The sequence below is a fragment of the Zeus faber genome (assembly GCF_960531495.2).
Source record: "Zeus faber genome assembly, chromosome: 13".
NCBI lineage: Eukaryota > Metazoa > Chordata > Actinopteri > Zeiformes > Zeidae > Zeus > Zeus faber.
Window position 1 is genome coordinate 1,333,051 of NC_137198.1, and position 21,961 is coordinate 1,355,011.

The 21,961-nt window shown below is 46.0% G+C and overlaps 1 protein-coding gene across 1 annotated transcript; it reads left to right on the forward strand.

Moving 5' to 3' along the window:
- Positions 1-11,106: 11,106 nt before the first annotated feature.
- On the forward strand, positions 11,107-12,882 carry wdr89 (WD repeat domain 89; the record flags this gene model as incomplete). The annotated part of the gene is made up of 2 exons (XM_080012676.1): positions 11,107-11,340; positions 11,643-12,882. Exon 2 carries the CDS (start codon positions 11,671-11,673, stop codon positions 12,880-12,882), a length of 1,212 nt encoding a protein of 403 aa, XP_079868802.1. The 5' UTR covers positions 11,107-11,340; positions 11,643-11,670.
- Between the last annotated feature and the right edge of the window lie 9,079 nt (positions 12,883-21,961).

The following is a 21,961-nucleotide window of genomic DNA, read 5'->3' on the forward strand; positions in this document are numbered from 1 at the left end:
AATGAGGGAGTGTTTGGATTCAGGAGGTACATGGTTTTCCACTAAAGGGCTGTACTGCTGACTGCCTCGCTCTGATTGGTTCTCTTGTGGTCTGATGTGGGTTTTGGGGGTGAAGTAAAAAGCCGTGACCGTGCACATACGATCTGGATGCGGCAAACATACAGAAAACAGTTGTAAACGGTTTCTTTTTTTCCTTTTTCTTTTTTTTTTTTCTGTCGAGTATTTTCAGGGGGAGGGGAACCTGCGGGCGGCGGTCCAAACGCAGCTGCACTGACTTCCTGTTTGATAAGGATGAGATGCTCCCGAACGCACGCGTCCACTTCCTGTGGGGGAGATAAGGCGTCCCCTGGAGGAAAGGCACACGAGAGGGACGGGGGAGAGGAAAAAACAAAACAAAAGATTTGCAAACGTTGAACTTAGAAGTTGTTTTTTATAGAAACAACAGATGAAAACCCTGAAGGGGCCGTGGGCTGAATATATTAAGTATATATTTATTTTTTACATTTAAAATGGTGGACGCATTGAAACACCCCGATATGTAAACTTTAATCTCAAGCGCCTCGTCACACTGAGCAAACCTGATTTGTGTTCAAATTGATTCCATCACTTTGTCATTTTGGTCCAGGGACAGAAATGCTGACATCATCATGACATCATTACTGTTGCCCACAGAGAACGCCATGTTCACCAAAACACCAGTGATTGCTCTAATAACGGTTATTAGAAAACATAACTGGTCCTCAGCTCCTCCTCCGTTTTCTCTCTGATATATGAAATCACCTGCATATTAAGTGTTTAGTTCAATTTCATGTCTTGATGACAAAAAAAGCACAGCCATTGAAACATTCAGAAATATGCAACAGACACATTGAAATGAGTAACGCTTCCCCAGTTTCTCAAGCAGCGACTTTGTCGTTTGTGTAACAAAGCAATAATTACTGTTAAACTGATCACGTAAAGTGTTTTCTAGTTGTTGTTATCCAGGAGTTTAACCCTGAAGTCCCTGACTGGGTGTGGCTTATTTAAAGCTCCAGGGATGAAGTGCCTTGATGAGGGCGACCAGAGCAGAGAGCAACCAAGTCAAATTGAACTTACCTTAACGTACCTTAACGTACCTTCACTTACCTTCACTAACCTAAGTAACCTTCATTAACCTTCACTTACCTTAGCTAACCTTAACTAACCTTCACTTACCTTCACTTACCTTAACTAACCTTAACTTACCTTAACTAACCTTAACATACCTTCACTAACCTTCACTTACCTTCACTTACCTTCACTTACCTTAACTAACCTTAACTTACCTTCACTTGCCTACACTTACCTTCACTTACCTTCACTTACCTTAACTAACCTTGACTTACCTTGACTTACCTTGACTAACCTTAACTAACCTTAACTAACCTTCATTTACCTTAACTAACCTTAACTTACCTAATTTAACTAACCTTAGCTTACTTTACCTTAACTTACCTTAACTAACGTTAACTAACCTTAACCTACCTTAACTTACCTTGACTTACCTTAACTTACCAAATTTAACTTGCCTTAACTAACCCTAACTTACCTTAACTAACCTTGACTTACCTTGACTAACCTTAACTAACCTTAATTTACCTTAACTAACCTTAACTTACCTTGACTTACCTTGACTTACCTTAACTTACCTAATTTAACTAACCTTGACTTACCTTGACTAACCTTGACTAACCTTAATTTACCTTAACTAACCTTAACTTACCTTGACTTACCTTAACTTACCTAATTTAACTAACCTTAGCTTACCTTACCTTAACTTACCTTAACTAACGTTAACTTACCTTGACCTACCTTAACTTACCTTGACTTACCTTAACTTACCTAATTTAACTAACCTTAACTAACCTTAGCTTACCTTAGCTTACCTTAACTTACCTTGACTTACCTTGACTTACCTTAACTTACCTTACCTTAACTGACCTTAACTTACCTTAACTTACCTAATTTAACTAACCTTGACTTACCTTGACTAACCTTAACTAACCTTAATTTACCTTAACTAACCTTAACTTACCTTGACTTACCTAATTTAACTAACCTTAGCTTACCTTAACTTACCTTAACTAACGTTAACTAACCTTGACCTACCTTGACTTACCTTGACTTACCTTAACTTACCTAATTTAACTTACCTTAACTAACCTTAGCTTACCTTAGCTTACCTTAACTTACCTTAACTTACCTTAACTTACTTTGACTTACCTTAGCTTACCTTAGCTTACCTTGACTTACCTTGACTTACCTTGACTTACCTTACCTTAACTGACCTTAACTTACCTTAACTTACCTTAACTTACCTAATTTAACTTACCTTAGCTTACCTTAGCTTACCTTAACTTACCTTAACTTACCTTGACTTACCTTAGCTTACCTTGACTTACCTTGACTTACCTTGACTTACCTTACCTTAACTGACCTTAACTTACCTTAACTTACCTAATTTAACTTACCTTAACTTACCTTAACCAACCTTACCTTAACTAACGTTAACCTACCTTAACTTACCTTAACCAGGTAAGTTAGGAAGGTGTTAAAGGTGAAGTCATCGTGTCAGCATTTATGGATTAAAAATGTCAATTTGTTTTCCCACTTCATCCATGTTGAGGTTAAATTGGTGGATTATTCTTGGATGTCGACTGTGGCTCTGGTTTAGCTGTTTTTTACGTCGACAGGTTGATCGTGGTGAGGAGGTTTGACTCAGTCGTAGTGGGAGCGAGTGGCTCAGTCACGTTGTTGTTCCTCCCTGGGGGTAATCTGGGCGTGTTTGTCGATGTTTAGTCCGATGACAGCAAGCCCCTTGGCGACAAAGCACAGTTTTTAAGTTATTTGTGGAAGATGAAACGCAAACTATTTTAAGGCACATAGTTGTTTTTGGTTTGGTTTTTTTTGTTTTCCAGTGTTTTCCTTTCCAGAAAATGTGGAATAGAAAACTTGAGTTAATTGTAAGAACGGCCGCCAGTCCCAGGACGAACAGGGTTCCTGGTTTCCAGCCGAGCTGCCAAGGTAGAGTGGACATCCCTGAGAACACTGTGGGTTCGTGTGGCGGTGGAGGGGCTGTGATTGGTCCGTGCGGTGGAGGGGCTGTGATTGGTCCGTGCGGTGGAGGGGCTGTGATTGGTCCGTGCGGTGGAGGGGCTGTGATTGGTCCGTGCGGTGGAGGGCCTGTGATTGGTCCGTGCGGTTCCTCCTCCGTGCGCCTCGTGTGCATGTGTTTGTCTTTGTTTGGGGGAAAGTACTTCTGTTTTCTGTTTTGTTTTTGTTTTTTGGGACAAACCGACGTTCGGTGTTGAAACCAGAGGAGCCGAGTGGCTTTTTACCTGTGGAAGAAATTAATGAAAATGACAAAAACAATGTCGCGTCATTTGAATTGTCTGCGCATGTTTGTGCATCGTAACGCCAACGCCCCACCCAAAAATGACCACAGTGGATCAGATTGTTTTTGAGAAATACGATGTGTTTTATTTGGTGTTATATGTTTTCCATAGGTTGATATGCACTAAAAGGATCTTGAGGCTGATTACCTTTTAGGGGAACTTAGTGTATTGGGTTTTGGAAACAAGGTTGATAAAGGCGTATTACACCAAATTTTACTTCCATGTTTCTAAAGCATCAAGGTTCCCCTTTACGTACTGACCATGTGCAAGACTAGGATAATAAAAAACAGTGTTTGTTCGGTTGAAAATAGTGGTTATGTCTGTGGTAAATTGTGTTTCTGGTGTTTGGTGTCGACTTATTCGTCACATTTTGATGCTTTTTCTTATGACACTCCTTTCTCCCTTGACCAAATATAAAAAATAAAGGATAAATAATTGTCCTCAGATCCCATAGTGCCTTTACTGTTCAGGAGGACCTTGCAATGTCACTATTTTACAAGTCAGGTGACTTTTTCTATCCCATCATATGGAAGGTCTTATCGGGCGCGTGCAACCAACGGCGCGTCCAACCAACGGCTTCAAATCGCCATCAATTGAAACAACATTGTCAATTGATTTGTGAAATTCCCAAGATTCTACGGTAAAAACTCAAAGGTCAGAGACACGGGGCCCGGGGCCACTGAATATTCCAAGAAGAATTGAGGTCAGCTGGAATATCTACGTATGTCGTGGGAAGCGTGGTCTCACCTCCGTCCTGTCTCCGCGGTCGGAGGTGAAGAAAGCAATAAAAGAGAGAGAGAGAGAGAGAGAGACTCCACCCGTCACCCTCCACCCTCCATGTTGGAATTCCATTGGAACCCCTCGGTCGGAGTGAAAACACCGTTTGCCGTTCGTCCCTTTTCCCCCAAAGACCAAAAAAAGAACAAATGAGGGCTCCCTGTCATCCACCTGTTGGGCTTTGATTTGAGATGTTTGTGTGAAGGGGAACGAGGGGTTTGGTTGCAAAGCGCTGGCGTTCATTTTGAAACAAGTGTTAACAAGCGGGCGCTGGTATTAAAAGCCGCCGGGGGATTTGTTTTACTAGTATTAATACTGTGACTAAAGATGGCCGCCTCGTTTTGGGATGAAACTCCTCCGGGTGTTTCCAGCCGACGGATGAGATGACGAGCGATCCCTTCGTTCAAATGTTTTAATTGCCCAGTTTAAAAAGAAAAGACCGCTGTATTTTTTTAATTTTACAGATATATTGTTCGATTGGAGCTCAAATAAAAAATGAGGTGGTGTATTGTCCGATTGTTTCTGTGAATTACCTCAAATAAATGAGTCTGAGCGATGCAGCGTCTGCTCTGTTCCTCCTCTGGCTGCTTCAACCGCCACAGAGTCAAACTGTAAAACCCTTTCAATCAAAAAACAAAAACAACATCCCATCTTCCATCCTCCCAGAGTCTCTTTCTCTTTGTGTCTATTCACGTTTGATTTGCACCATCGGGGGTTTCTTACCGACGTGGAGCGGCCTCCACCCGACTCTTTACTTTGGCCTCGCGTCTCGGCCGCTATGGAGTCCACAGCTGCTGCTGCTGCTGCTGCTGCTGCTCCTGTGTCAGATGGGGCAGCGTTGGGGGCCCCGCCCTGCCAGCAGCACCGCCCTGCCAGCAGCACCGCCCTGCCAGCAGCACCAGCCGGGGACGCACGGGTCCTCGGCCCCTGGCGCACACATTAAAGACTTTTCTTCAATTTTGTTTTGGTGACGCGAGTCCCGAACCCCCGTGGGTGGGAGTGGAGTCCGAGTGGTGGAGCAGCTGGAGGCAGCGGGAGCCAAACCAGCTGCAGCCGGACGCACGACGCCTTTTTATTTCAAACATTGATGAAAATAGAAAATGTGAGTTTGTTCAGATCCAGATGGAAGCTTCACATCAGACGATTGAGGTGGATGGAGGTGGATGGAGGTGGATGGATGGATTCATAGATTCATAGATGGATAATTATTGTTTATTGATCCCAGAGTGAACTTTCAGTCCTTATACTAAAAACATAAAAACCAGATAGAAAAATAAAATGACAACGAGCAACAAAATGAAATATTCACGTTAAAATAAAGATAAAGTTTGAACTGGATGATGTTCCATAAATAATGTAAATAAACATTAGAATGAAAAATTCAAAGGTTTTTTGTGAATAACCAGTAAAACTCACAGTAACACACGGCGCTGGAAGCAGAAGGAAACATTTAGGATGGAATGAAGGTCAGGAGGTGAAAGGTCATCCCAGATGGAACGCTTCTGTTCCAGCCCCCAGTCTGTGTTGTGACATCAGAGCACCGTGACGATGGTATGACATCAGAGCACCGTGACGATGGTATGACATCAGAGCAGGCGTAGACAGACGGAGACACACACAGTCAATGTGATCACGTCCCAGACCTGGAGGATCTTCTCTTGCATCAGCCTCGTCACTGCCCTTGAGACGCCACAATCTGTGAGTTCATATGTAAAGAGCGTTGGAGCGATGACGTCATATTAACACGTTCACCACGTCTGCACAGAGAAGGATCCTTCATCTGCATATTTCTGTTTTGTTCCACAGTTTTCCTCCGCTTTCATTAAAGATGCCAAAGTGAGGTCACGTCTCCGGGACCTTTTTGGACGAGTGTTGAGCTGTGCAGCCACGTACGGCTTCACGGGGTGAGGGCAGCAGAGGTTCGATTCCCTCAAAGGACGTAGTCAGAGGAAATCTGATCCTTTCCCATTTCAACATAAAACCTCCTGCTCACATGGTCTGAGTGTGTGTGTGTGTGTGTGTGTGTGAGGGGGTGAGCACGGTGCAGCTGCAGTGGTCACAGTGAACACATGAAACAGATGCTTCAAATAAAGTATCAAGTACACACACACACACAAGATAAAAATATTTCATTAATCCCCAAAGGAAGGTTCCAGTGTTGCAGCAGCAATGACATACATGACAAAACACATCATTTACAAAAACATACGTTTTTGAATCTATATATTTATATATACACACACATATATACTGTATATATATCTATGGATATATATACAGTATATATATGGATATATATATACACACACACACACAGACAGTTTGTTAGTACCCTTACCCTTACCTATCAATTATGACTAAAGAGATCAATTATATTAAAATATGGAATGGACAAATTTGTCCATGTCTGTGTTTATACAGTATATGTGTGTGTGTGTGTGTGTGTGTATACATATATATATACATATTTATATACATATATATATGAACTACTGTACTGTATAAAAATAAATAGAATAAAATAGAATCTAACTGAGTGAAAGGTGAAGCTCGAAGGTGAAGTTAAAATGTGTCTTGTGCTTGGGCATCAGAGGAGGAGTTTCCTCTCCTGGAACAGGGCGGAGTCATCGTAGCTGCTGCTGCGCTGCAGGAAGGAGCCTCTGGCTGAACGCACTGTGTTGTGTGAGCAGCAGGTTGTGTAGGGGCTGTGCAGTGTTGTCATGGCGCTGAGCAGCAGGTTGTGTAGGGGCCGTGCAGCGTTGTCATGACGCTGAGCAGCAGGTTGTGTAGGGGCCGTGCAGCGTTGTCATGACGCTGAGCAGCAGGTTGTGTAGGGGCCGTGCAGCGTTGTCATGACTCTGAGCAGCAGGTTGTGTAGGGGCCGTGCAGCGTTGTCATGACGCTGAGCAGCAAGTTGTGTAGGGGCCGTGCAGCGTTGTCATGACGCTGTGCAGCAGGTCGTGTAGGGGCCGTGCAGCGTTGTCATGACGCTGAGCAGCAGGTCGTGTAGGGGCCGTGCAGCGTTGTCATGGCGCTGAGCAGCAGGTCGTGTAGGGGCCCTGCAGTGTTGTCATGGCGCTGAGCAGCTTGTGCAACATCCTTCTCTCCACAAGAAGCTCTCGGGGCCCCAGAGCGGCCCCCAGCACAGAGCCTCCTTCTTCATGACTTTGTTCAGTTTCTTGGAGTCTCTGGCTCTAAAGCTGCGGCATCAACAGACGACGGCAAAGAAAACTGCAGGAGCCACAACAGACTGGTAGAAGATCTGCAACATGCTGCTGCACACACTGAAGGAGCTGAGCTTCCTCAAGACGTACAGTCTGCTCTGTCCCTTCCTGTAGAAGCCTCAGTGCTGCATTTCCAGTCCAGTCTGTTGTCCAGGTGAACGCCAAGGTACCTGTCAACCTCCACCACCTCCACCTCTTCTCCCAGGATGGAAACAGTGTTCGGCTTCATCCCGGTCCTCCTGAAATCCACACCCATCTCCTTCGTCTTGGTCGCATTTAAGAGGTGGTGGTTGTTTCCACATCATGCCACAAAGTGCTCCACCAGCTCCCTGTGCTCAGTCTCCCGTCCACCAGTGATACATCCCATAACTGCAGAGTCATCCCAAAATGTCTGCAGATGACAGGACTCTGAGTTGTACTGGAAGTCTGGGGTACACAGGGTGAAGAGGAAAGGTGAGGGTACGGTCCCCTGCGGTGCTCCTGTGTTGCTTAGCACCCGCTCAGACACGCGTTCCCTCAGCCGCACAAACTGTGGTCGATCCGTCAGGTCGTCAATCATCCAGGAGGTGGTGGAGGCCTCCACCTTCATCTCTTGGAGCTCCACTCGCAGCAGTACAGGCTGGATCATGTTGAAAGCACTGGATGAATCAAAAAAAAACATGATCCTCACAGCGCTGCCTGCTTTGTTCAGGTGAGCGTGGGCTCGCTGAAGCAGGTGGACAATGGCGTCTTCGACTCCCGCAACAAGGCGGGATGTCTTCCACCTGGGGGGGGGGGGGGGGGGGTGCTTTGTTCCTTGATGCAGGAGGAGGTGTTGGTGGGGCTGTATTGAAGTCCACGCTGGGGGTTGGGGGGCGAGGGGAGGCGCGGTGTGACTCCCTGGTCTTGATCACCAGGGAGGTGTGAGAGGGAGGCGGCTGTGGGGGCGGGGAGGGTGTGGGCTCTGAGGCTGGGGGGGCCCAGGCCCCCGTGCACCTCGTTGGCTCCGTCCAGGCTTCCCTCAGCCCCCTCACCCCCCCCTTCACCTCGAAGCCGTCATCCTTTTCATTCCTGACCACACGTCCCGCACCTTCTTGTTGGCACCTTCTTGTTGGCACCTTCTTGTTGGCACCTTCTTGTTGGCACCTTCTTGTTGGCACCTTCTTGTTGGCACCTTCTTGTTGGCACCTTCTTGTTGGCACCTTCTTGTTGGCACCTTCTTGTTGGCACCTTCTTGTTGGCACCTTGTTTTGCTGGAGCTTGCTCTGCAGCTCCTGCCTGTTTGCCTCCGTGCTCTGCCTCAGTCTCACTTCCAGCTCCTTCTGCTCAGCGACTCCCCGTCCCTGAAGGCTCCTCCCCCCGCGCAGCGGCTCCTTCGGGCGGCTGCCGAGCCGGGGCTGGTTGTCGTGGAAACATGGCGGCGTCCCGGCGGGGACAGAAGTGGATGTGCTCTGTGATACAGGCGGCGGTGGAGCTGATGTCATCACCGTGCGACTCGCACGGGACGTCCCCGTCTGGGGCCTCAAAACGCCCTGAAGAGTCTCATCTGCTTCCTGCTGCTGAGCAATGGGTGTGTAGGTGGAGGTGGAGGTGGAGGTGGAGGTGGAGGCGTGATCTGATCGGAGGTGGAGCTGTATGCATCCCTCATATGAGCAAAAAGTAAATCCAGCATTTGATTTCCTCTGGCTCTGAGCAGAGAGGGCTGTGTTCAGGTGTCTGCTGTGGAAGTAAACAGGCAGGGAGGGCAGAGTATAGAAGTACAGGTCATAGAAGTATGCAATATGGAAATATAGAAGATAGAAATATGGAATATAGAATACAGAGGTCTGGAATAAAGAAATATAGAAGATAGAAATATAGAATATATAATTATGGACTATAGAAGTATAGGATATAGAAATATATTATATAGTAATACAGGATATAAAAGTCTAGAATATAGAACTATAGAATATAGAAGCATAAATTATGGAAAAATAGTATAGAAATATGGAATATAGAAAAAAATGAATATAGATTTATGGACTATAGAATGATAGGATATAGAAATATATAATATAGAAATTCAGAATATGAAAGTTTAGAAATTTAGAATATAGAAGAATAGAATATTGAAGTATAGAATATAAAAGTATGGAACATAGAAGTATAGAATATATAAATATGGGATTTACTGTAGAATACAGAGGTATGGAATAGAAATATTGAATATAGAAATATGGAATAAAGAAGTATAAAAATACAGAATATAGACGTATAGAATATAGAAATATAGAATATAGATATATGTACGTTGCCTCATCATGTGTTTTATTAACTGAATATACGGTAAACAAAGAGGGGGGGGCGGTAAGTACCATGAAGTACCGTATACTGTAGTATTTTGGTAGATACCTGAACCACAACCTGCACCTTTCTCAGGAAGGGTGATGACGTCACAAAGCGTCTCATTCTGAAACTCGTTTTCCTTTTTCCAACGTTACTTCCGGTCGAATCAGTTTGGTTTTTCACCGTTTGCCGCTCGCGACGAGGGTGGAGTCGGATGAAGTTGAAGCAGCCGATGTCTGCGACGTCCCGGTTCTAACGACACCTCGACCCTCGTCCTGCTCATCAACTACAACTGGAATAATAATCAAAGAATCTTTTATATGATCTATTTATTATTTGTATGCTGTTTGAAATGATTGTATGTTAGATTTGAATGTTTTGGTTAAAGACATGTTGTGTGACTTGTGACTTGTTGTCAACGCTCCTCCTTCCATGACGCCTCGTTTCAATTCCCCGGTGGGTGGAGGCGCTCCAGCTCCCCCTGCTGGACGACCAGGGCCACTCTTTTATTCACGTCTTACATATAAAATGTCTCTTCGTTCTGCTTCAAGTTTAAAAGCTTCATTCCTCCTGAGAACGCAGTCAGGACGAATTATTGTTTTGTGTTCTGTGTTTTGCTACATTAATAAATCTTATTTCACGCTCATCGTTGGTTTTCTTTTCCTTCGCTGGACCGGGCAGCGGAACCGTTGATTCGAGCATCGTTTCCCGGGGACGGAACCTAGTGTAACACACACGCCACCTGCGCAGCCTGCTCGGGCTCCTCTGCTGCATCCGGTGCTGCTCCTAAACGTCTAAACTGCTTCTAAACGTCTAAACTGCTTCTAAACGTCTAAACTGCTTCTAAACGTCTAAACTGCTCCTAAACGTCTAAACTCCTCCTAAACGTCTAAACTGCTTCTAAACGTCTAAACTGCTTCTAAACGTCTAAACTGCTTCTAAACGTCTAAACTGCTCCTAAACGTCTAAACTGCTCCTAAACGTCTAAACTGCTCCTAAACGTCTAAACTGCTTCTAAACGTCTAAACTGCTTCTAAACGTCTAAACTGCTCCTAAACGTCTAAACTGCTCCTAAACGTCTAAACTGCTTCTAAACGTCTAAACTGCTCCTAAACGTCTAAACTGCTCCTAAACGTCTAAACTGCTTCTAAACGTCTAAACTGCTCCTAAACGTCTAAACTGCTCCTAAACGTCTAAACTGCTCCTAACGTCTAAACTGCTTCTAAACGTCTAAACTGCTCCTAAACGTCTAAACTGCTCCTAAACGTCTAAACTGCTCCTAAACGTCTAAACTGCTTCTAAACGTCTAAACTGCTCCTAAACGTCTAAACTGCTTCTAACCGTCTAAACTGCTTCTAAACGTCTAAACTGCTTCTAAACGTCTAAACTGCTCCTAAACGTCTAAACTGCTTCTAAACGTCTAAACTGCTCCTAAACGTCTAAACTGCTTCTTCCCTCCCGCTGGTTTGACTGGTGTTTGGAGGTCACAGCTGAATGGTTGTTTTCTGTAATTTTTACATCGTTTATGTAAAAATCATCGCGGCTCTTGACGCCGAGCTCCTGTTCAGCTTTGGTGGTTTGAGTCAGAGCCACTGACACACGCTTCCCTGAAGCCGCAGGTACTCACATGCACATTTAACTGCTTTACCTTGTTTTGTGTGTGTGTGTGTGTGTAAATATATATATATTTCGTTTTGCTGAGGTTTATTGCATATTGCCCATGTTCCTATTTGCTCGTAAAGAAATATGTTTCTCATTCTTAATACCTATTGCCTATTGTTTTGATGTGAGCTTCTGTAGCACCCTCTGCGGGTGAATAAAGTATCTGTGAGATTTTAAACATTGAAAATTTAGCAACTTATAAGGGACCGATTGACAACAAAACCTTAATTATCTCACATCAAACTCTGGTCCGGTGCAGAGTAGTGGGATCCTGGCACCGAGCCGCGATGGAGGGTGTGGAGGAGACGCTCCGGACCCTTTCCATCGCCCGACGGCTCCGTCCGGAGGAGCCGGCCTACCTGCTGGACGTGGCCCTGCAGCCCGCCGCCTCTGCCCGGGGCTCCGCGCTGGCCGTGACCTGCTCGGACCTCTCCCTCCATCTCCATGACAACCAGACCCTCGCCCTCCTGGGGCGGTACCAGGGCCACACTGACACGCTGTGCGGCGTGGCGTTCGCCCACGCATCCCCGGATGTCCTGTTCTCCGCCTCGGCGGACGGGACGGTGCGGGTGTGGGACGCCCGGCAGCCCGGGGCGTACGCGGTGCGGGTGCTGACCAGCGACGCCTCCCACCGCTATTGCAGCTTTGACCGGAGCTGCGACGACCGGCTGCTCTGCGCTGGCACCGAGCAGGTGGACGAGGAGGACAGCTTCCTGGTGTTCTGGGACGCCCGCGTCGCCGGAACGAAGGAGGCGCAGGGCACCGGTGTCCTGGGTGTGTACTCCGAGTCACACAGCGACGACGTCACGCAGGTTCGTTTCCACCCAAGCAGCAAGGACCGACTGGCGTCGGGCTCCACCGACGGCCTGGTGAATTTGTTTGACCTAAGCCGCGGCAGTGAGGACGAGGCGCTGCTGGCCACGTGTAACAGCGGCTCGTCGGCCAGCACCGTGGTCTGGGCAGGGGAGGAGCTCACCCGGATCCTTTGCCTCACCCACGACGAGGGGCTCCACCTCTGGGACATCGGGCGGCTGGACACCGACGAGCCACTCACAGTCCACAGCGTCGGTGACGCCCGGCAGCTGAGCCCGCCGGGTGGCGGCGGGGCGTCTGTGGACTACCTGGTGGGGGGGATGTGGCTGGAGGATGCCAGGAGGCTGGTGGTAGTGGGCGGAGCCAGCGGCGGGACTCTCCACCTGATGGAGTGCGATGACAAGGGGCTCCGCCTGCTCAGCTCCCTCCAGGGGGGACACACCTCCACGGTGCGCTGCTTCCTGTGGGACGCCGTGGAGGAGGCCTTGTTCACCGGGGGGGAGGACGGACAGCTGTTGCTATGGAAACCAGGAGGGGAGGAACTCACGCCGGGGAAGAGGGAGACGATGAAGAGCGACTCGGTGCTGAAGCTGAGGTCGCGGCCGCACAAGAGACACGGACACGAGAGACGAGGAGGAGGAGGAGGAGGAGGAGGAGGAGAAAGAAACTCAGCCCAATCACTGTGAACCAGAAGTCAGCTGCATTTTGGCTTTAAGTATCGATGATGTATTTAAAAATGATAATATATTTTACTTGAAACAGTCAAGTCAGTGAAATAAAAGACATTTGACTTAATTTGTTTGTTTTTAATCCATAAAATTTTTTAATAAAGTTGTGTTTTGACTTCTCAGGTTTATCGAACACTTTTCGCACAGACCAGTAGGCAGAGCCGGGTCGCACTGGAACGGGGATATTTCTCAGGTGGAAAGCAGTGGAATAACAGGGCTGCTGTTCGTGTTTGTGCTTACACGCAGCAGCAGAACAAAGGAGAATGGGTTATCGATTTTCAGACCAATCTGATTTCCATATATTACTATACTTTTACTATACTATATATTGTGGTTAAAGCTGCTACAAATACTACTATACTCAGATACTTAAGATACTTAATATATTTCAGATACTATTATTCATACTGTACAGGAAATGTGCCAATTATATTTATACTCCTCACAACGTCTTCGCCGAGTGTACAGCGCAGAGATAGCAACGTGTCGCATGGTGATGGTGTTAGCTCGGTGTGTCCTAGACTCCCACTGTGCTGCTGAGGAACACTGCTCCTAGAGCGCTTAGAGACAACTTACCTCTTACATAACTTTCCTGACTGGAGTAAGGGACGACCCAAATCTAGAAATGTACTTTCAATTCTGAAGAAGGCCCGGTCAAGCCCCCAAGAGGCCAGAAGTCATGTGGGAGGTCAGTATGTGACAACAGACGAGGAGAATTTCACTGCACATAAACTTCATGAACTGCCTCCTAGCATTGCAAAAAGCTCTGTGGTCAAACCTTGTGGATACAGAGAAAAATTGCACAACTCTCTTCCTCAGGGCCTTCAGCGACAGTAGGCTATACGCCCATCCCAGCGTCTGCCATTACAATACCAGGTGAGCCGATCACCAGCCCACGTAGCGTATTCACAAGCTGTTCTTCATGCTTCAGGCCCTGCCTTTCCCAGGCAGCTTCTGCCTACCCAACAAAATCATCCGCTGAATCCTGCTCCTCTTGAACCTGTTCATACCTTCCAACCAAGAGGTTCAGATATACAGTATATGGGTCCTCCTTAGATGCCTGCCTTACAGCCGTCCCAGCAGCCTCTCTCTCACCAATGCTCGGTGTGTTTCTTCTGCCCAACTTCAACCACTGGAGTCACCACAAGTAGTTTATTTACCGGAATCATCACATCATGTGTCATTTCAGCCCAGTTACTGCTCCAAATAACACGTGCTCATGAACCACCCTTGTATGGAGTGCCCAAGCCAACTATTCCAGCATTCATCAATGACAGCGAAAGGAACTTATTATCCAGGGCCAACCTGAAGCTGGCCCTGGTTCATTTCCTTAACCCTTACCCACAACTGTAAAATACAAATATCATGTTCTTTCGGGACACATGAAACTCCCTGAAGCTCCGATGATTGGTCAGTCCTGTCGTCACAACCCACGACCCTGCAGGCCCTTCAGCTACAGTACGGTCAGCCTCACCAACTAGCCCAGAGTGAGATAGATGCAATACTCACAGCACCTGATGTAAAGATTGTACACTCCTGAGGGTTCCAGAGCTTTTCCTTGAGGTCCCACCTGTTGGTAAGCATGCTGATGTCGTTAGAAGGCCCGGCAGGCTTTGAATTAAACTCCTACCCCCACGTTGATCGATTACTCAGCAAATTGCCAAAATGTTAGTGAGATGGCTTTGTCGAGTTCTTACAGCTTCAGGGAAAACAGCCACTTTGAAGCAACATAACTTGAAGGACTTGGCTGGACGGCTACAGTCAAAGGCTCAGCAGAGACTCACAAATCGGCTTGGGCAACGTTATCAACAAGAGCAGCAGAATAGTCCCAAGCTACCAAAGTGTACGGGTCACACAGCTGTCGACCACGGTGCAGATCTTGGTTCTTTCTATGCTTAGAGCAGTCAGTCCACTCAGCATGTGAATTCTCCTACAAACACAGGAAACAAGTTCAATGTTCAGTGTGTCTCTTTTGCCGCAGCCGTGAACATTATCTTATGAAGTACTCAAATTTTAAAGGGGACCTATTGTGCAAAACTTTTTTCAGTGCTTGTGCACATACATTTTGGACTCTGATGGAGCTACTAACATTACACACTGTGAAACAAGACTGTGTGTGTGTGTGTGTGTGTGTGTGTGTGTGCGTGATGGGACCGTGTGTGTGTGTGTGTGTGTGTGTGTATGTGTGTGTGTGTGTGTGTGTGTGTGTGTGTGTGTGTGTGTGTGTGTGTGTGTAAGCTGCCACCGGTGAGTGTACATGACTTATCCTAGTTTGTTCTGGTGTAGAAGGTCGGTATTATGTCGCGAGGCCTTCAAGCAGCAGAAAGGGCCCCGAAGCCCCCCGAATTCCGCAGCCTTGTAGACACCCTACGGCTGCAGGAAAGCCCCAAGCACCCTGCCCTGCGGCCATGGAAGAAGACCCCCAGGCCCCCAGTGAAGCCAGAGGGCCGTGGAGCAACCCCCACGCCCAGCCCAGAGGAGCATTACTCAGTCCCAGGGAGCACGAGGAGACCCCGCACCCCAGGGGCGCACACATACAACCAACCCCCAGGCGCAGGCACAAGACGCAGCCGCCGGCACAGAACCCGGGCCACGGGCGCCAGGCACGGACTGCAGGCCTGGATCCCGGCCCCACGGCGACAGACCGACACCCCACCCGAGCCGCCCACCCTGCGGGTGAGCTGGCGGGCCTCCCGTACCCACAGCAACCGAGCAGACGCCCCACCTGCAGTGCCAAGTGCCCATACACGTAGCAGCGTGTGCCAATTCAATTTTTTAATCTCTCCTATTTCTCGGACCAATACCAGATACACCATACACAAGGCTTTAACAGCCGAGGAACTTGACCTCATCGACCAGAAATACCCAATTCAGTCCCCAGCATTGGTATGTACACTTGAGAAATCTTCCTCTTCAGCTTTTCAATGAAGTTCGACCTCTTCTTCTGATTGGCTCTGACAACGCTCATCTCATCTTGCCCATTGAGCCTGTGCGATGTGGTCCAAAGGGAGAGCCGATTGTTGTGCAAAAACAATTGGGCTGGACCCTTCCATGTCACATGGGTCCATTTCAAAGATCCTCAAACATTCAACAATGTTTGTTCACCACATCTCTCAGTGCCGCCGAATCTCTGTACAGCCACGTTGAAAAGTTATGGCAACTTGATGTATTGCCCTACTGTAGTGAAAAGCAGATCACTCGTTCTAAACAACATAAACAGGCAATCCAGATGTTAGAGGCCTGAACTGTAAGACTGATGACCGATGGCATTCAACATGATGCTACTCCTCTCATCTAACCGGCCGGTGCTCCCAAACTAAAAGCTCCAGCGGAGGCTGTCATGGCCAACTTGAGGAGAACTTCAATTAGGTTTCTGAAGGACCCAGAGACTGAGACTCACCCAGATGTGTATGAATAACAGGTATTACCATTTAGAACGACTAGCAGCCCTGCTGTGCCATCAAGGGGATGGTAGCTCAGGCGGTAGAGCTGGTCATCTAGTAATCCAAAGGTCGCTGGTTGGATCCCAGGCTCCTCCTGCTAGCATGCTGTAGTGTCCTTGAGCAAGACACTTAACCCCTCATTGCTCCTGATGGCTGCGTCCGTCGGTGATTGAATAATTGTAAGTGGCTTTGGATAAAAGCGTCTGATCAATGACTAAATGTAAATGTAATGTATCTTTGCAGTTCAGAAACATGACAGTGATGGCTATGAGGATGTGAAATCTTCTATGTGTAAACTTCTATGTCGACAATTACCTGACTAGCCTCTCCAGTACACAAGAAGCTAGATGTCTACTTGACAAAATAAGCGACCTTCTGGTCACTGGGCGCTTCAAGATACGGCAGTGGGCTAGTAATAGTCAGTCAGTTGTCGCTCATCTTCCATCAGATGCCCAGTCAAAGTGTCAAGAGATCTGGCTAGCTCAATCCTGCACTGGTCCAGTGGAATCTACTTTGGGCTTCAAGTGGAACTACTCTTCTGATACCCTGTGCTATCAGCATAAACCAGAGGAACCACCCCTTGACTATGAGGAGGCTCTATCATGTACTTGCCCGGCAATATGACTCTCTGGGATTCGTCACACTCTCCACAACCAGAGCCAAGTCCTTTTTCAACAGCTTTGGACCAAACAAAGGCACTGGGATGCACCAGACTTGGGAGGATGAGTTACCATTGCTACAAACCATTTCCATTCCCGGATGCTACACTCCAGCAGATAAATATGGTATTCCAGATCAAGACCCAGTTATATTTGGCCACACTTCTGAAAGTGCGTATGTAGCAGTTGCTTATCTGCTCAGTGGGTATAACTGTGAATGCAATTCAAGCTTTGTTATGGCTTAATCCAAAGTTGCCCACAAAAAGCAACTAACCATACCACACATGGAGCTATGTGGGGCCCTACCTGGCCCTACCTCGACGCCTCACCTTTTGGACCGATTCAACCACAGTTCTAGTGTGGCTTCAATCTGAATCCTGCAGTTTCAAGGTGTTTTTAGGAACCAAAGTGGCAGAATTTCAGGAGATTACTTACCCAAACTCTTTGCAGTACATGCATTCAGTGAACAATCCTGCCGATGATATAATGAGAGGCAAAACTGAGGTTGAACTTTCTAGGCACAGTCGTGGTTTAATGGTCTACATTTACTTCAACTGTCCCCTGATACCCGTAAGACCTATTTCCTCTGCCCAGTGTAGCAAGGACTGGTTTTGCTTGGAATCCTGAATTCATTTTAGAAGAACAAATTGAACTCTGACCTCTCACGGTAAGAAGATAGAGTAAGGACAGTTTCTTTCTTGCTGTGAAGACCCCAACTGGAAGGTTTTGCCTAAAACTTTGGGAATCTCTGACCTGTACTGTACATTCTCCATCTACAATGTAAAAGTGTCAAAAGTGACACTCTCCAGCCATACACTATGCTCTCAAAACCCTGGGAGACATGTTTTGTTTGATAACAAAATTAACAGTGGGACGGGAGATGACTTTATGACCCAGGGGGCGTCAGTTTAGCTGGGAACAAGGGGAAAGAGCTGAAAACTATCCACCCATTCCTACTTGATTTCCTTTTGGACTACAATAGTGGGAATGTCTGAGGCAACAGACCCTGGGTTCTGACAAACGAATAAACATACCAGCAAAGGACAAATTAAACAAATGGACAGTCTCGCACTTTTTCTATTTCCCTTCTGGCTCTGTTCTGGAAACACACACACACACACATGCGAAAACACACACTCTCCCTCTGTGCTCTGCTTTACCTCACCTTGGAGTGAACTGATCTGAGACATTTTCCAGATCAGGCCATAAATTATGATTCACATTCTTGAGTAAATTCAATTCCTTTATGTTGAGCTAAAACTGGATTAATGAGTTATTGACTAAATCACCTAGTAATCAAAGTAGTCTTACTATGCAAACGTTTTCATCTGAGTGGGTTTAAGTTTAATCTCTATGCAATGCAAATTGGCAGCGTTAGAAGTTCCAATATTTAATGTGTACAGTATTTCACTATGTGACCTGACTGCCTTCCAGTGTCGGAGATAGGTAGGCATTTTTCTTATGTTTGTGAATTGAACGTTTATATATTGCGACAAAACTTTTATTTCTAATACTTTAACTGATTAACGGTAATAATGAGTTAAGTTTTCATAGTTATAAATCATCTTAACAGTGTATTAATCACGAATTCCATGTTGACGTATATAACAATGTCAACTGTGTTTGAATTTCTGATATGTATGTTTATGTAAACACAGTTATATATAATGTTTATAATCAGTGAATTTGCTGAAATGGAGAGAAGTATGTGAATGTTGTGTGTAAAATATCAAATGAAGTTATTACAAAGTTAGGAAAATAATTATATTACAAAAGGACAGGAGCAGTGGGCAGCATACGTGGACGCGCCTGGGGACCTGGTGATGCGTGTCCATCGCTGGTCAGACGATGATGTGTGCATGTTTTTGTGGGTAATCTCCCAAATAGGAGCCTTTCTGTGTGGAGTTTGCATGTTCTCCCCGTGCTCACATGGGGTTTCCTCCACCTCACGTCAGTAAGGACCCCCCTCAAAAACATGCACCCATCATGGTCTGACCAGCGATGGACACTCATCACCAGGTCCCGGCGCGTCCCACGTACGCTGCCCACTGCTCCTGGCTGTGCCCCCGGAGGAAGGACAAGCCAGGATGATTAAACGCAGAAGCCTCATTTTCACCGGCCACCATCCAAAAGTGTGTGTGTGTGTGTGTGTGTGTGTGTGCATGTGTTGTAGTGTGATGTGCTGTGTGACGATTAAAAATTGTTCTGTTCTTCTTCTTAAAATACGACCTCGTGAGGTAAGTTGGCTCGAAAGACACGCCCCCAGATACCAGTTAATAAACTCTCTTTGTCTGTTTGCTTTTTGCTCTTTTGGCTTTTTTTCCTCTCTGGCTCTTTGTCTGCTTACGCTCTACAGGTCTCGTGAATGCGGAACATGGTTCCTCTTTGTTTTAATTATTATGTACTTTTCTTGAGTTTTCCTTGCTTGAGTTACACGTATTTTGACTTGACTGACTGAAACCAGTTCACGTAAGATATTTTATGGGGTAAGTAAGATTTTATTTTATGGGGATGGTAGCTCAGGAGGTAGAGCTGGTGGTCTAGTAATCTAATGGTTGCTGGTTGGATCCCAGGCTCCTCCTGCTAGCATGCTGTAGTGTCCTTGAGCAAGACACTTAACCCCTAATTGCTCCTGATGGCTGCGTCCGTCAGTGTCCGTGTCAGTCAGTGTTTGAATAATTGTAAGTTGCTTTGGATAAAAGCCTCTGCTAAATGTAATTTTAGTACCTGATTTCGAGTTAATAATAACGTCGTAATTTAGTGTCAAGTGGTCAACGACATTATTTGCAAGTTTATTATAAACTAATATACTTATAACAGTTACCAGAGTTACTAGCCGATTTTCAGCGCCAATGGACCAAGACGCAAGACAGACGGAAGCAGTCAATCACAGTCAATTTTTTTTTACATATTCTCTGCTCTTTCAATGCACTTGCAGCGAAATGGTTTTTATTCCTTCACTACTATCTGTTATCAACTGTTATCTGCAACTAACAAAACAGTTACAACTTTTGCCTCAAAGCTGACCACGCAAGTGGCGCCCAGGACATTGTGAAAAACACTGCTGTTGGCACCTCTTCAAGCCAGTGGTTACACCTGCTGGAGTGAATTGAGAATTCGGGACGGAGCCAACGTGACAGTTTGGAGTCCCCCCCTATGAATACTTACTTACCTGACCCAGCTCAGCACACTTCCTGGAAGGATCTTGTAGAGGAAACACAGAACCCTTAAAATGGTCAACTTAAACAGTACCTCATCAGTACCAACTTACAGTGTACCGAGATCAGTCTCTTGAAACAATGTCATGCTGAGAGTTTCCCCACTCAGCTAACGGCATGAATACATGTCTCGAATGTGGGAAATGGAGGAGCCCGAAGTTCCTCTTATGGCCAACCTACCACTTATTCGTGTTCATCATTTAAGCCCTCCTTTCTACTCTTCAGGGGTCGATTGTTTCAGCCCTTTCAAAGTTAAAATTGAGAAGCGCAGTGAGAAACGTTGGGGTAAGTGTTAAAATGCCTCACCACTAGAGTGGTGCACCTTTAGTGCCCTACTTCTATGGACTCAGATGCCTTCTTGGCTTCTCATTGGATGAGCCTCAGACTTAATTTCAGATAGAGGTACCAACTTCCATGGAGCTGATAGGGAGCTACAAGAGAAACTCAGCCAATATCAACTCTTTTTCAAATTCAACCTTCCAAATTGTCTCCAATTCGGAGATATTTGGGAAAGGAAGACAAGTTTTGTCAACAATGCCCTGCAAGTTGCTGTTGGAAGTCAATCGGTGTCAGAGGAAGTTCTTGCCACTGTATTGATCGGAGTTGAGGGCATCCTCAATTCTAAGCCATTGAGGATACACTTCACCTGATGTGGCTAATTTGGACCACATCACTCCCAACATACTACTGAAGGGGCGGTGTGACGCCCCCGCTGACCGTGAAGACTGATCACTACCAGTTCAGAGCAGACAGACCTGGCATTCAGGTGTCTCCAGTCCCGCCTCTCTTATGCATGACTGACAATGTGGTTTCCTTCTTGACAGTCTATTGTTTAGGCTTGTGACCATACTTTTCATAACATTTCTACCACGTTGTGTTGACTATTGATTTATGCATTTGTTTCTTTGATTATACTGCACAAAACCACGAGTTGAATGTAAGCAATAAATGGACATCTGTATTGCATTTCCCTGTCAAAAGCTCTTTTATTTAAGGCTCTTCAACTATTCCTACACCAGCACATGCATTAGAGAAAGTCTACTTCACAATGTAGGGCTGCAGATGGGATCAACCAGCCGAGCTAGTTGTGAAATCTCCCAAATAACTGGAGTATCCCTTTAAGATTTTGAGTTTTCATGCTACTCGTCTGTCTATTCAACTATGCACCAATCTTCAACAAGACATACATACAAACTTCCTTGTATATGGAAATGTACTTGGACAAATACAAAAAAAAAAAAATTGCTCGGAATAGTTCAGGACTAATCATTCAGGGGAAATAGCGATTGAAAAATCAAAAGCTGAGGAACAATTATGATTCTTCAAGAGTCTAAACTCAATGCCGAATACCCAAAACTGAATGGAGCTTTATTTTATTTTATTTATTTATTTTTTAAGTGGACCAATCAGCAAAACTCACTTTTTCAGTGCTTGTGTTTATACATTTGGGTCTCTATTGGTCCTAACACACACACACACACACACACACACACACACACACACACACACACACACACACACACGCACACACACACTGTGAATTAAAGCGACCCAGTCAGTTTATTGTGAGCTGTCTGCTTCAGAAAACATGTGCTAAAACGAGCTGTTCACATTTGCAGCCCTGATCGACGTCTCGGAGGGTTTCATTCTGATTTGAACAGCACCCCCATCTGAGTAATTCAACAAGCAAATATTTTAAAAGAACAAGGAATTAACA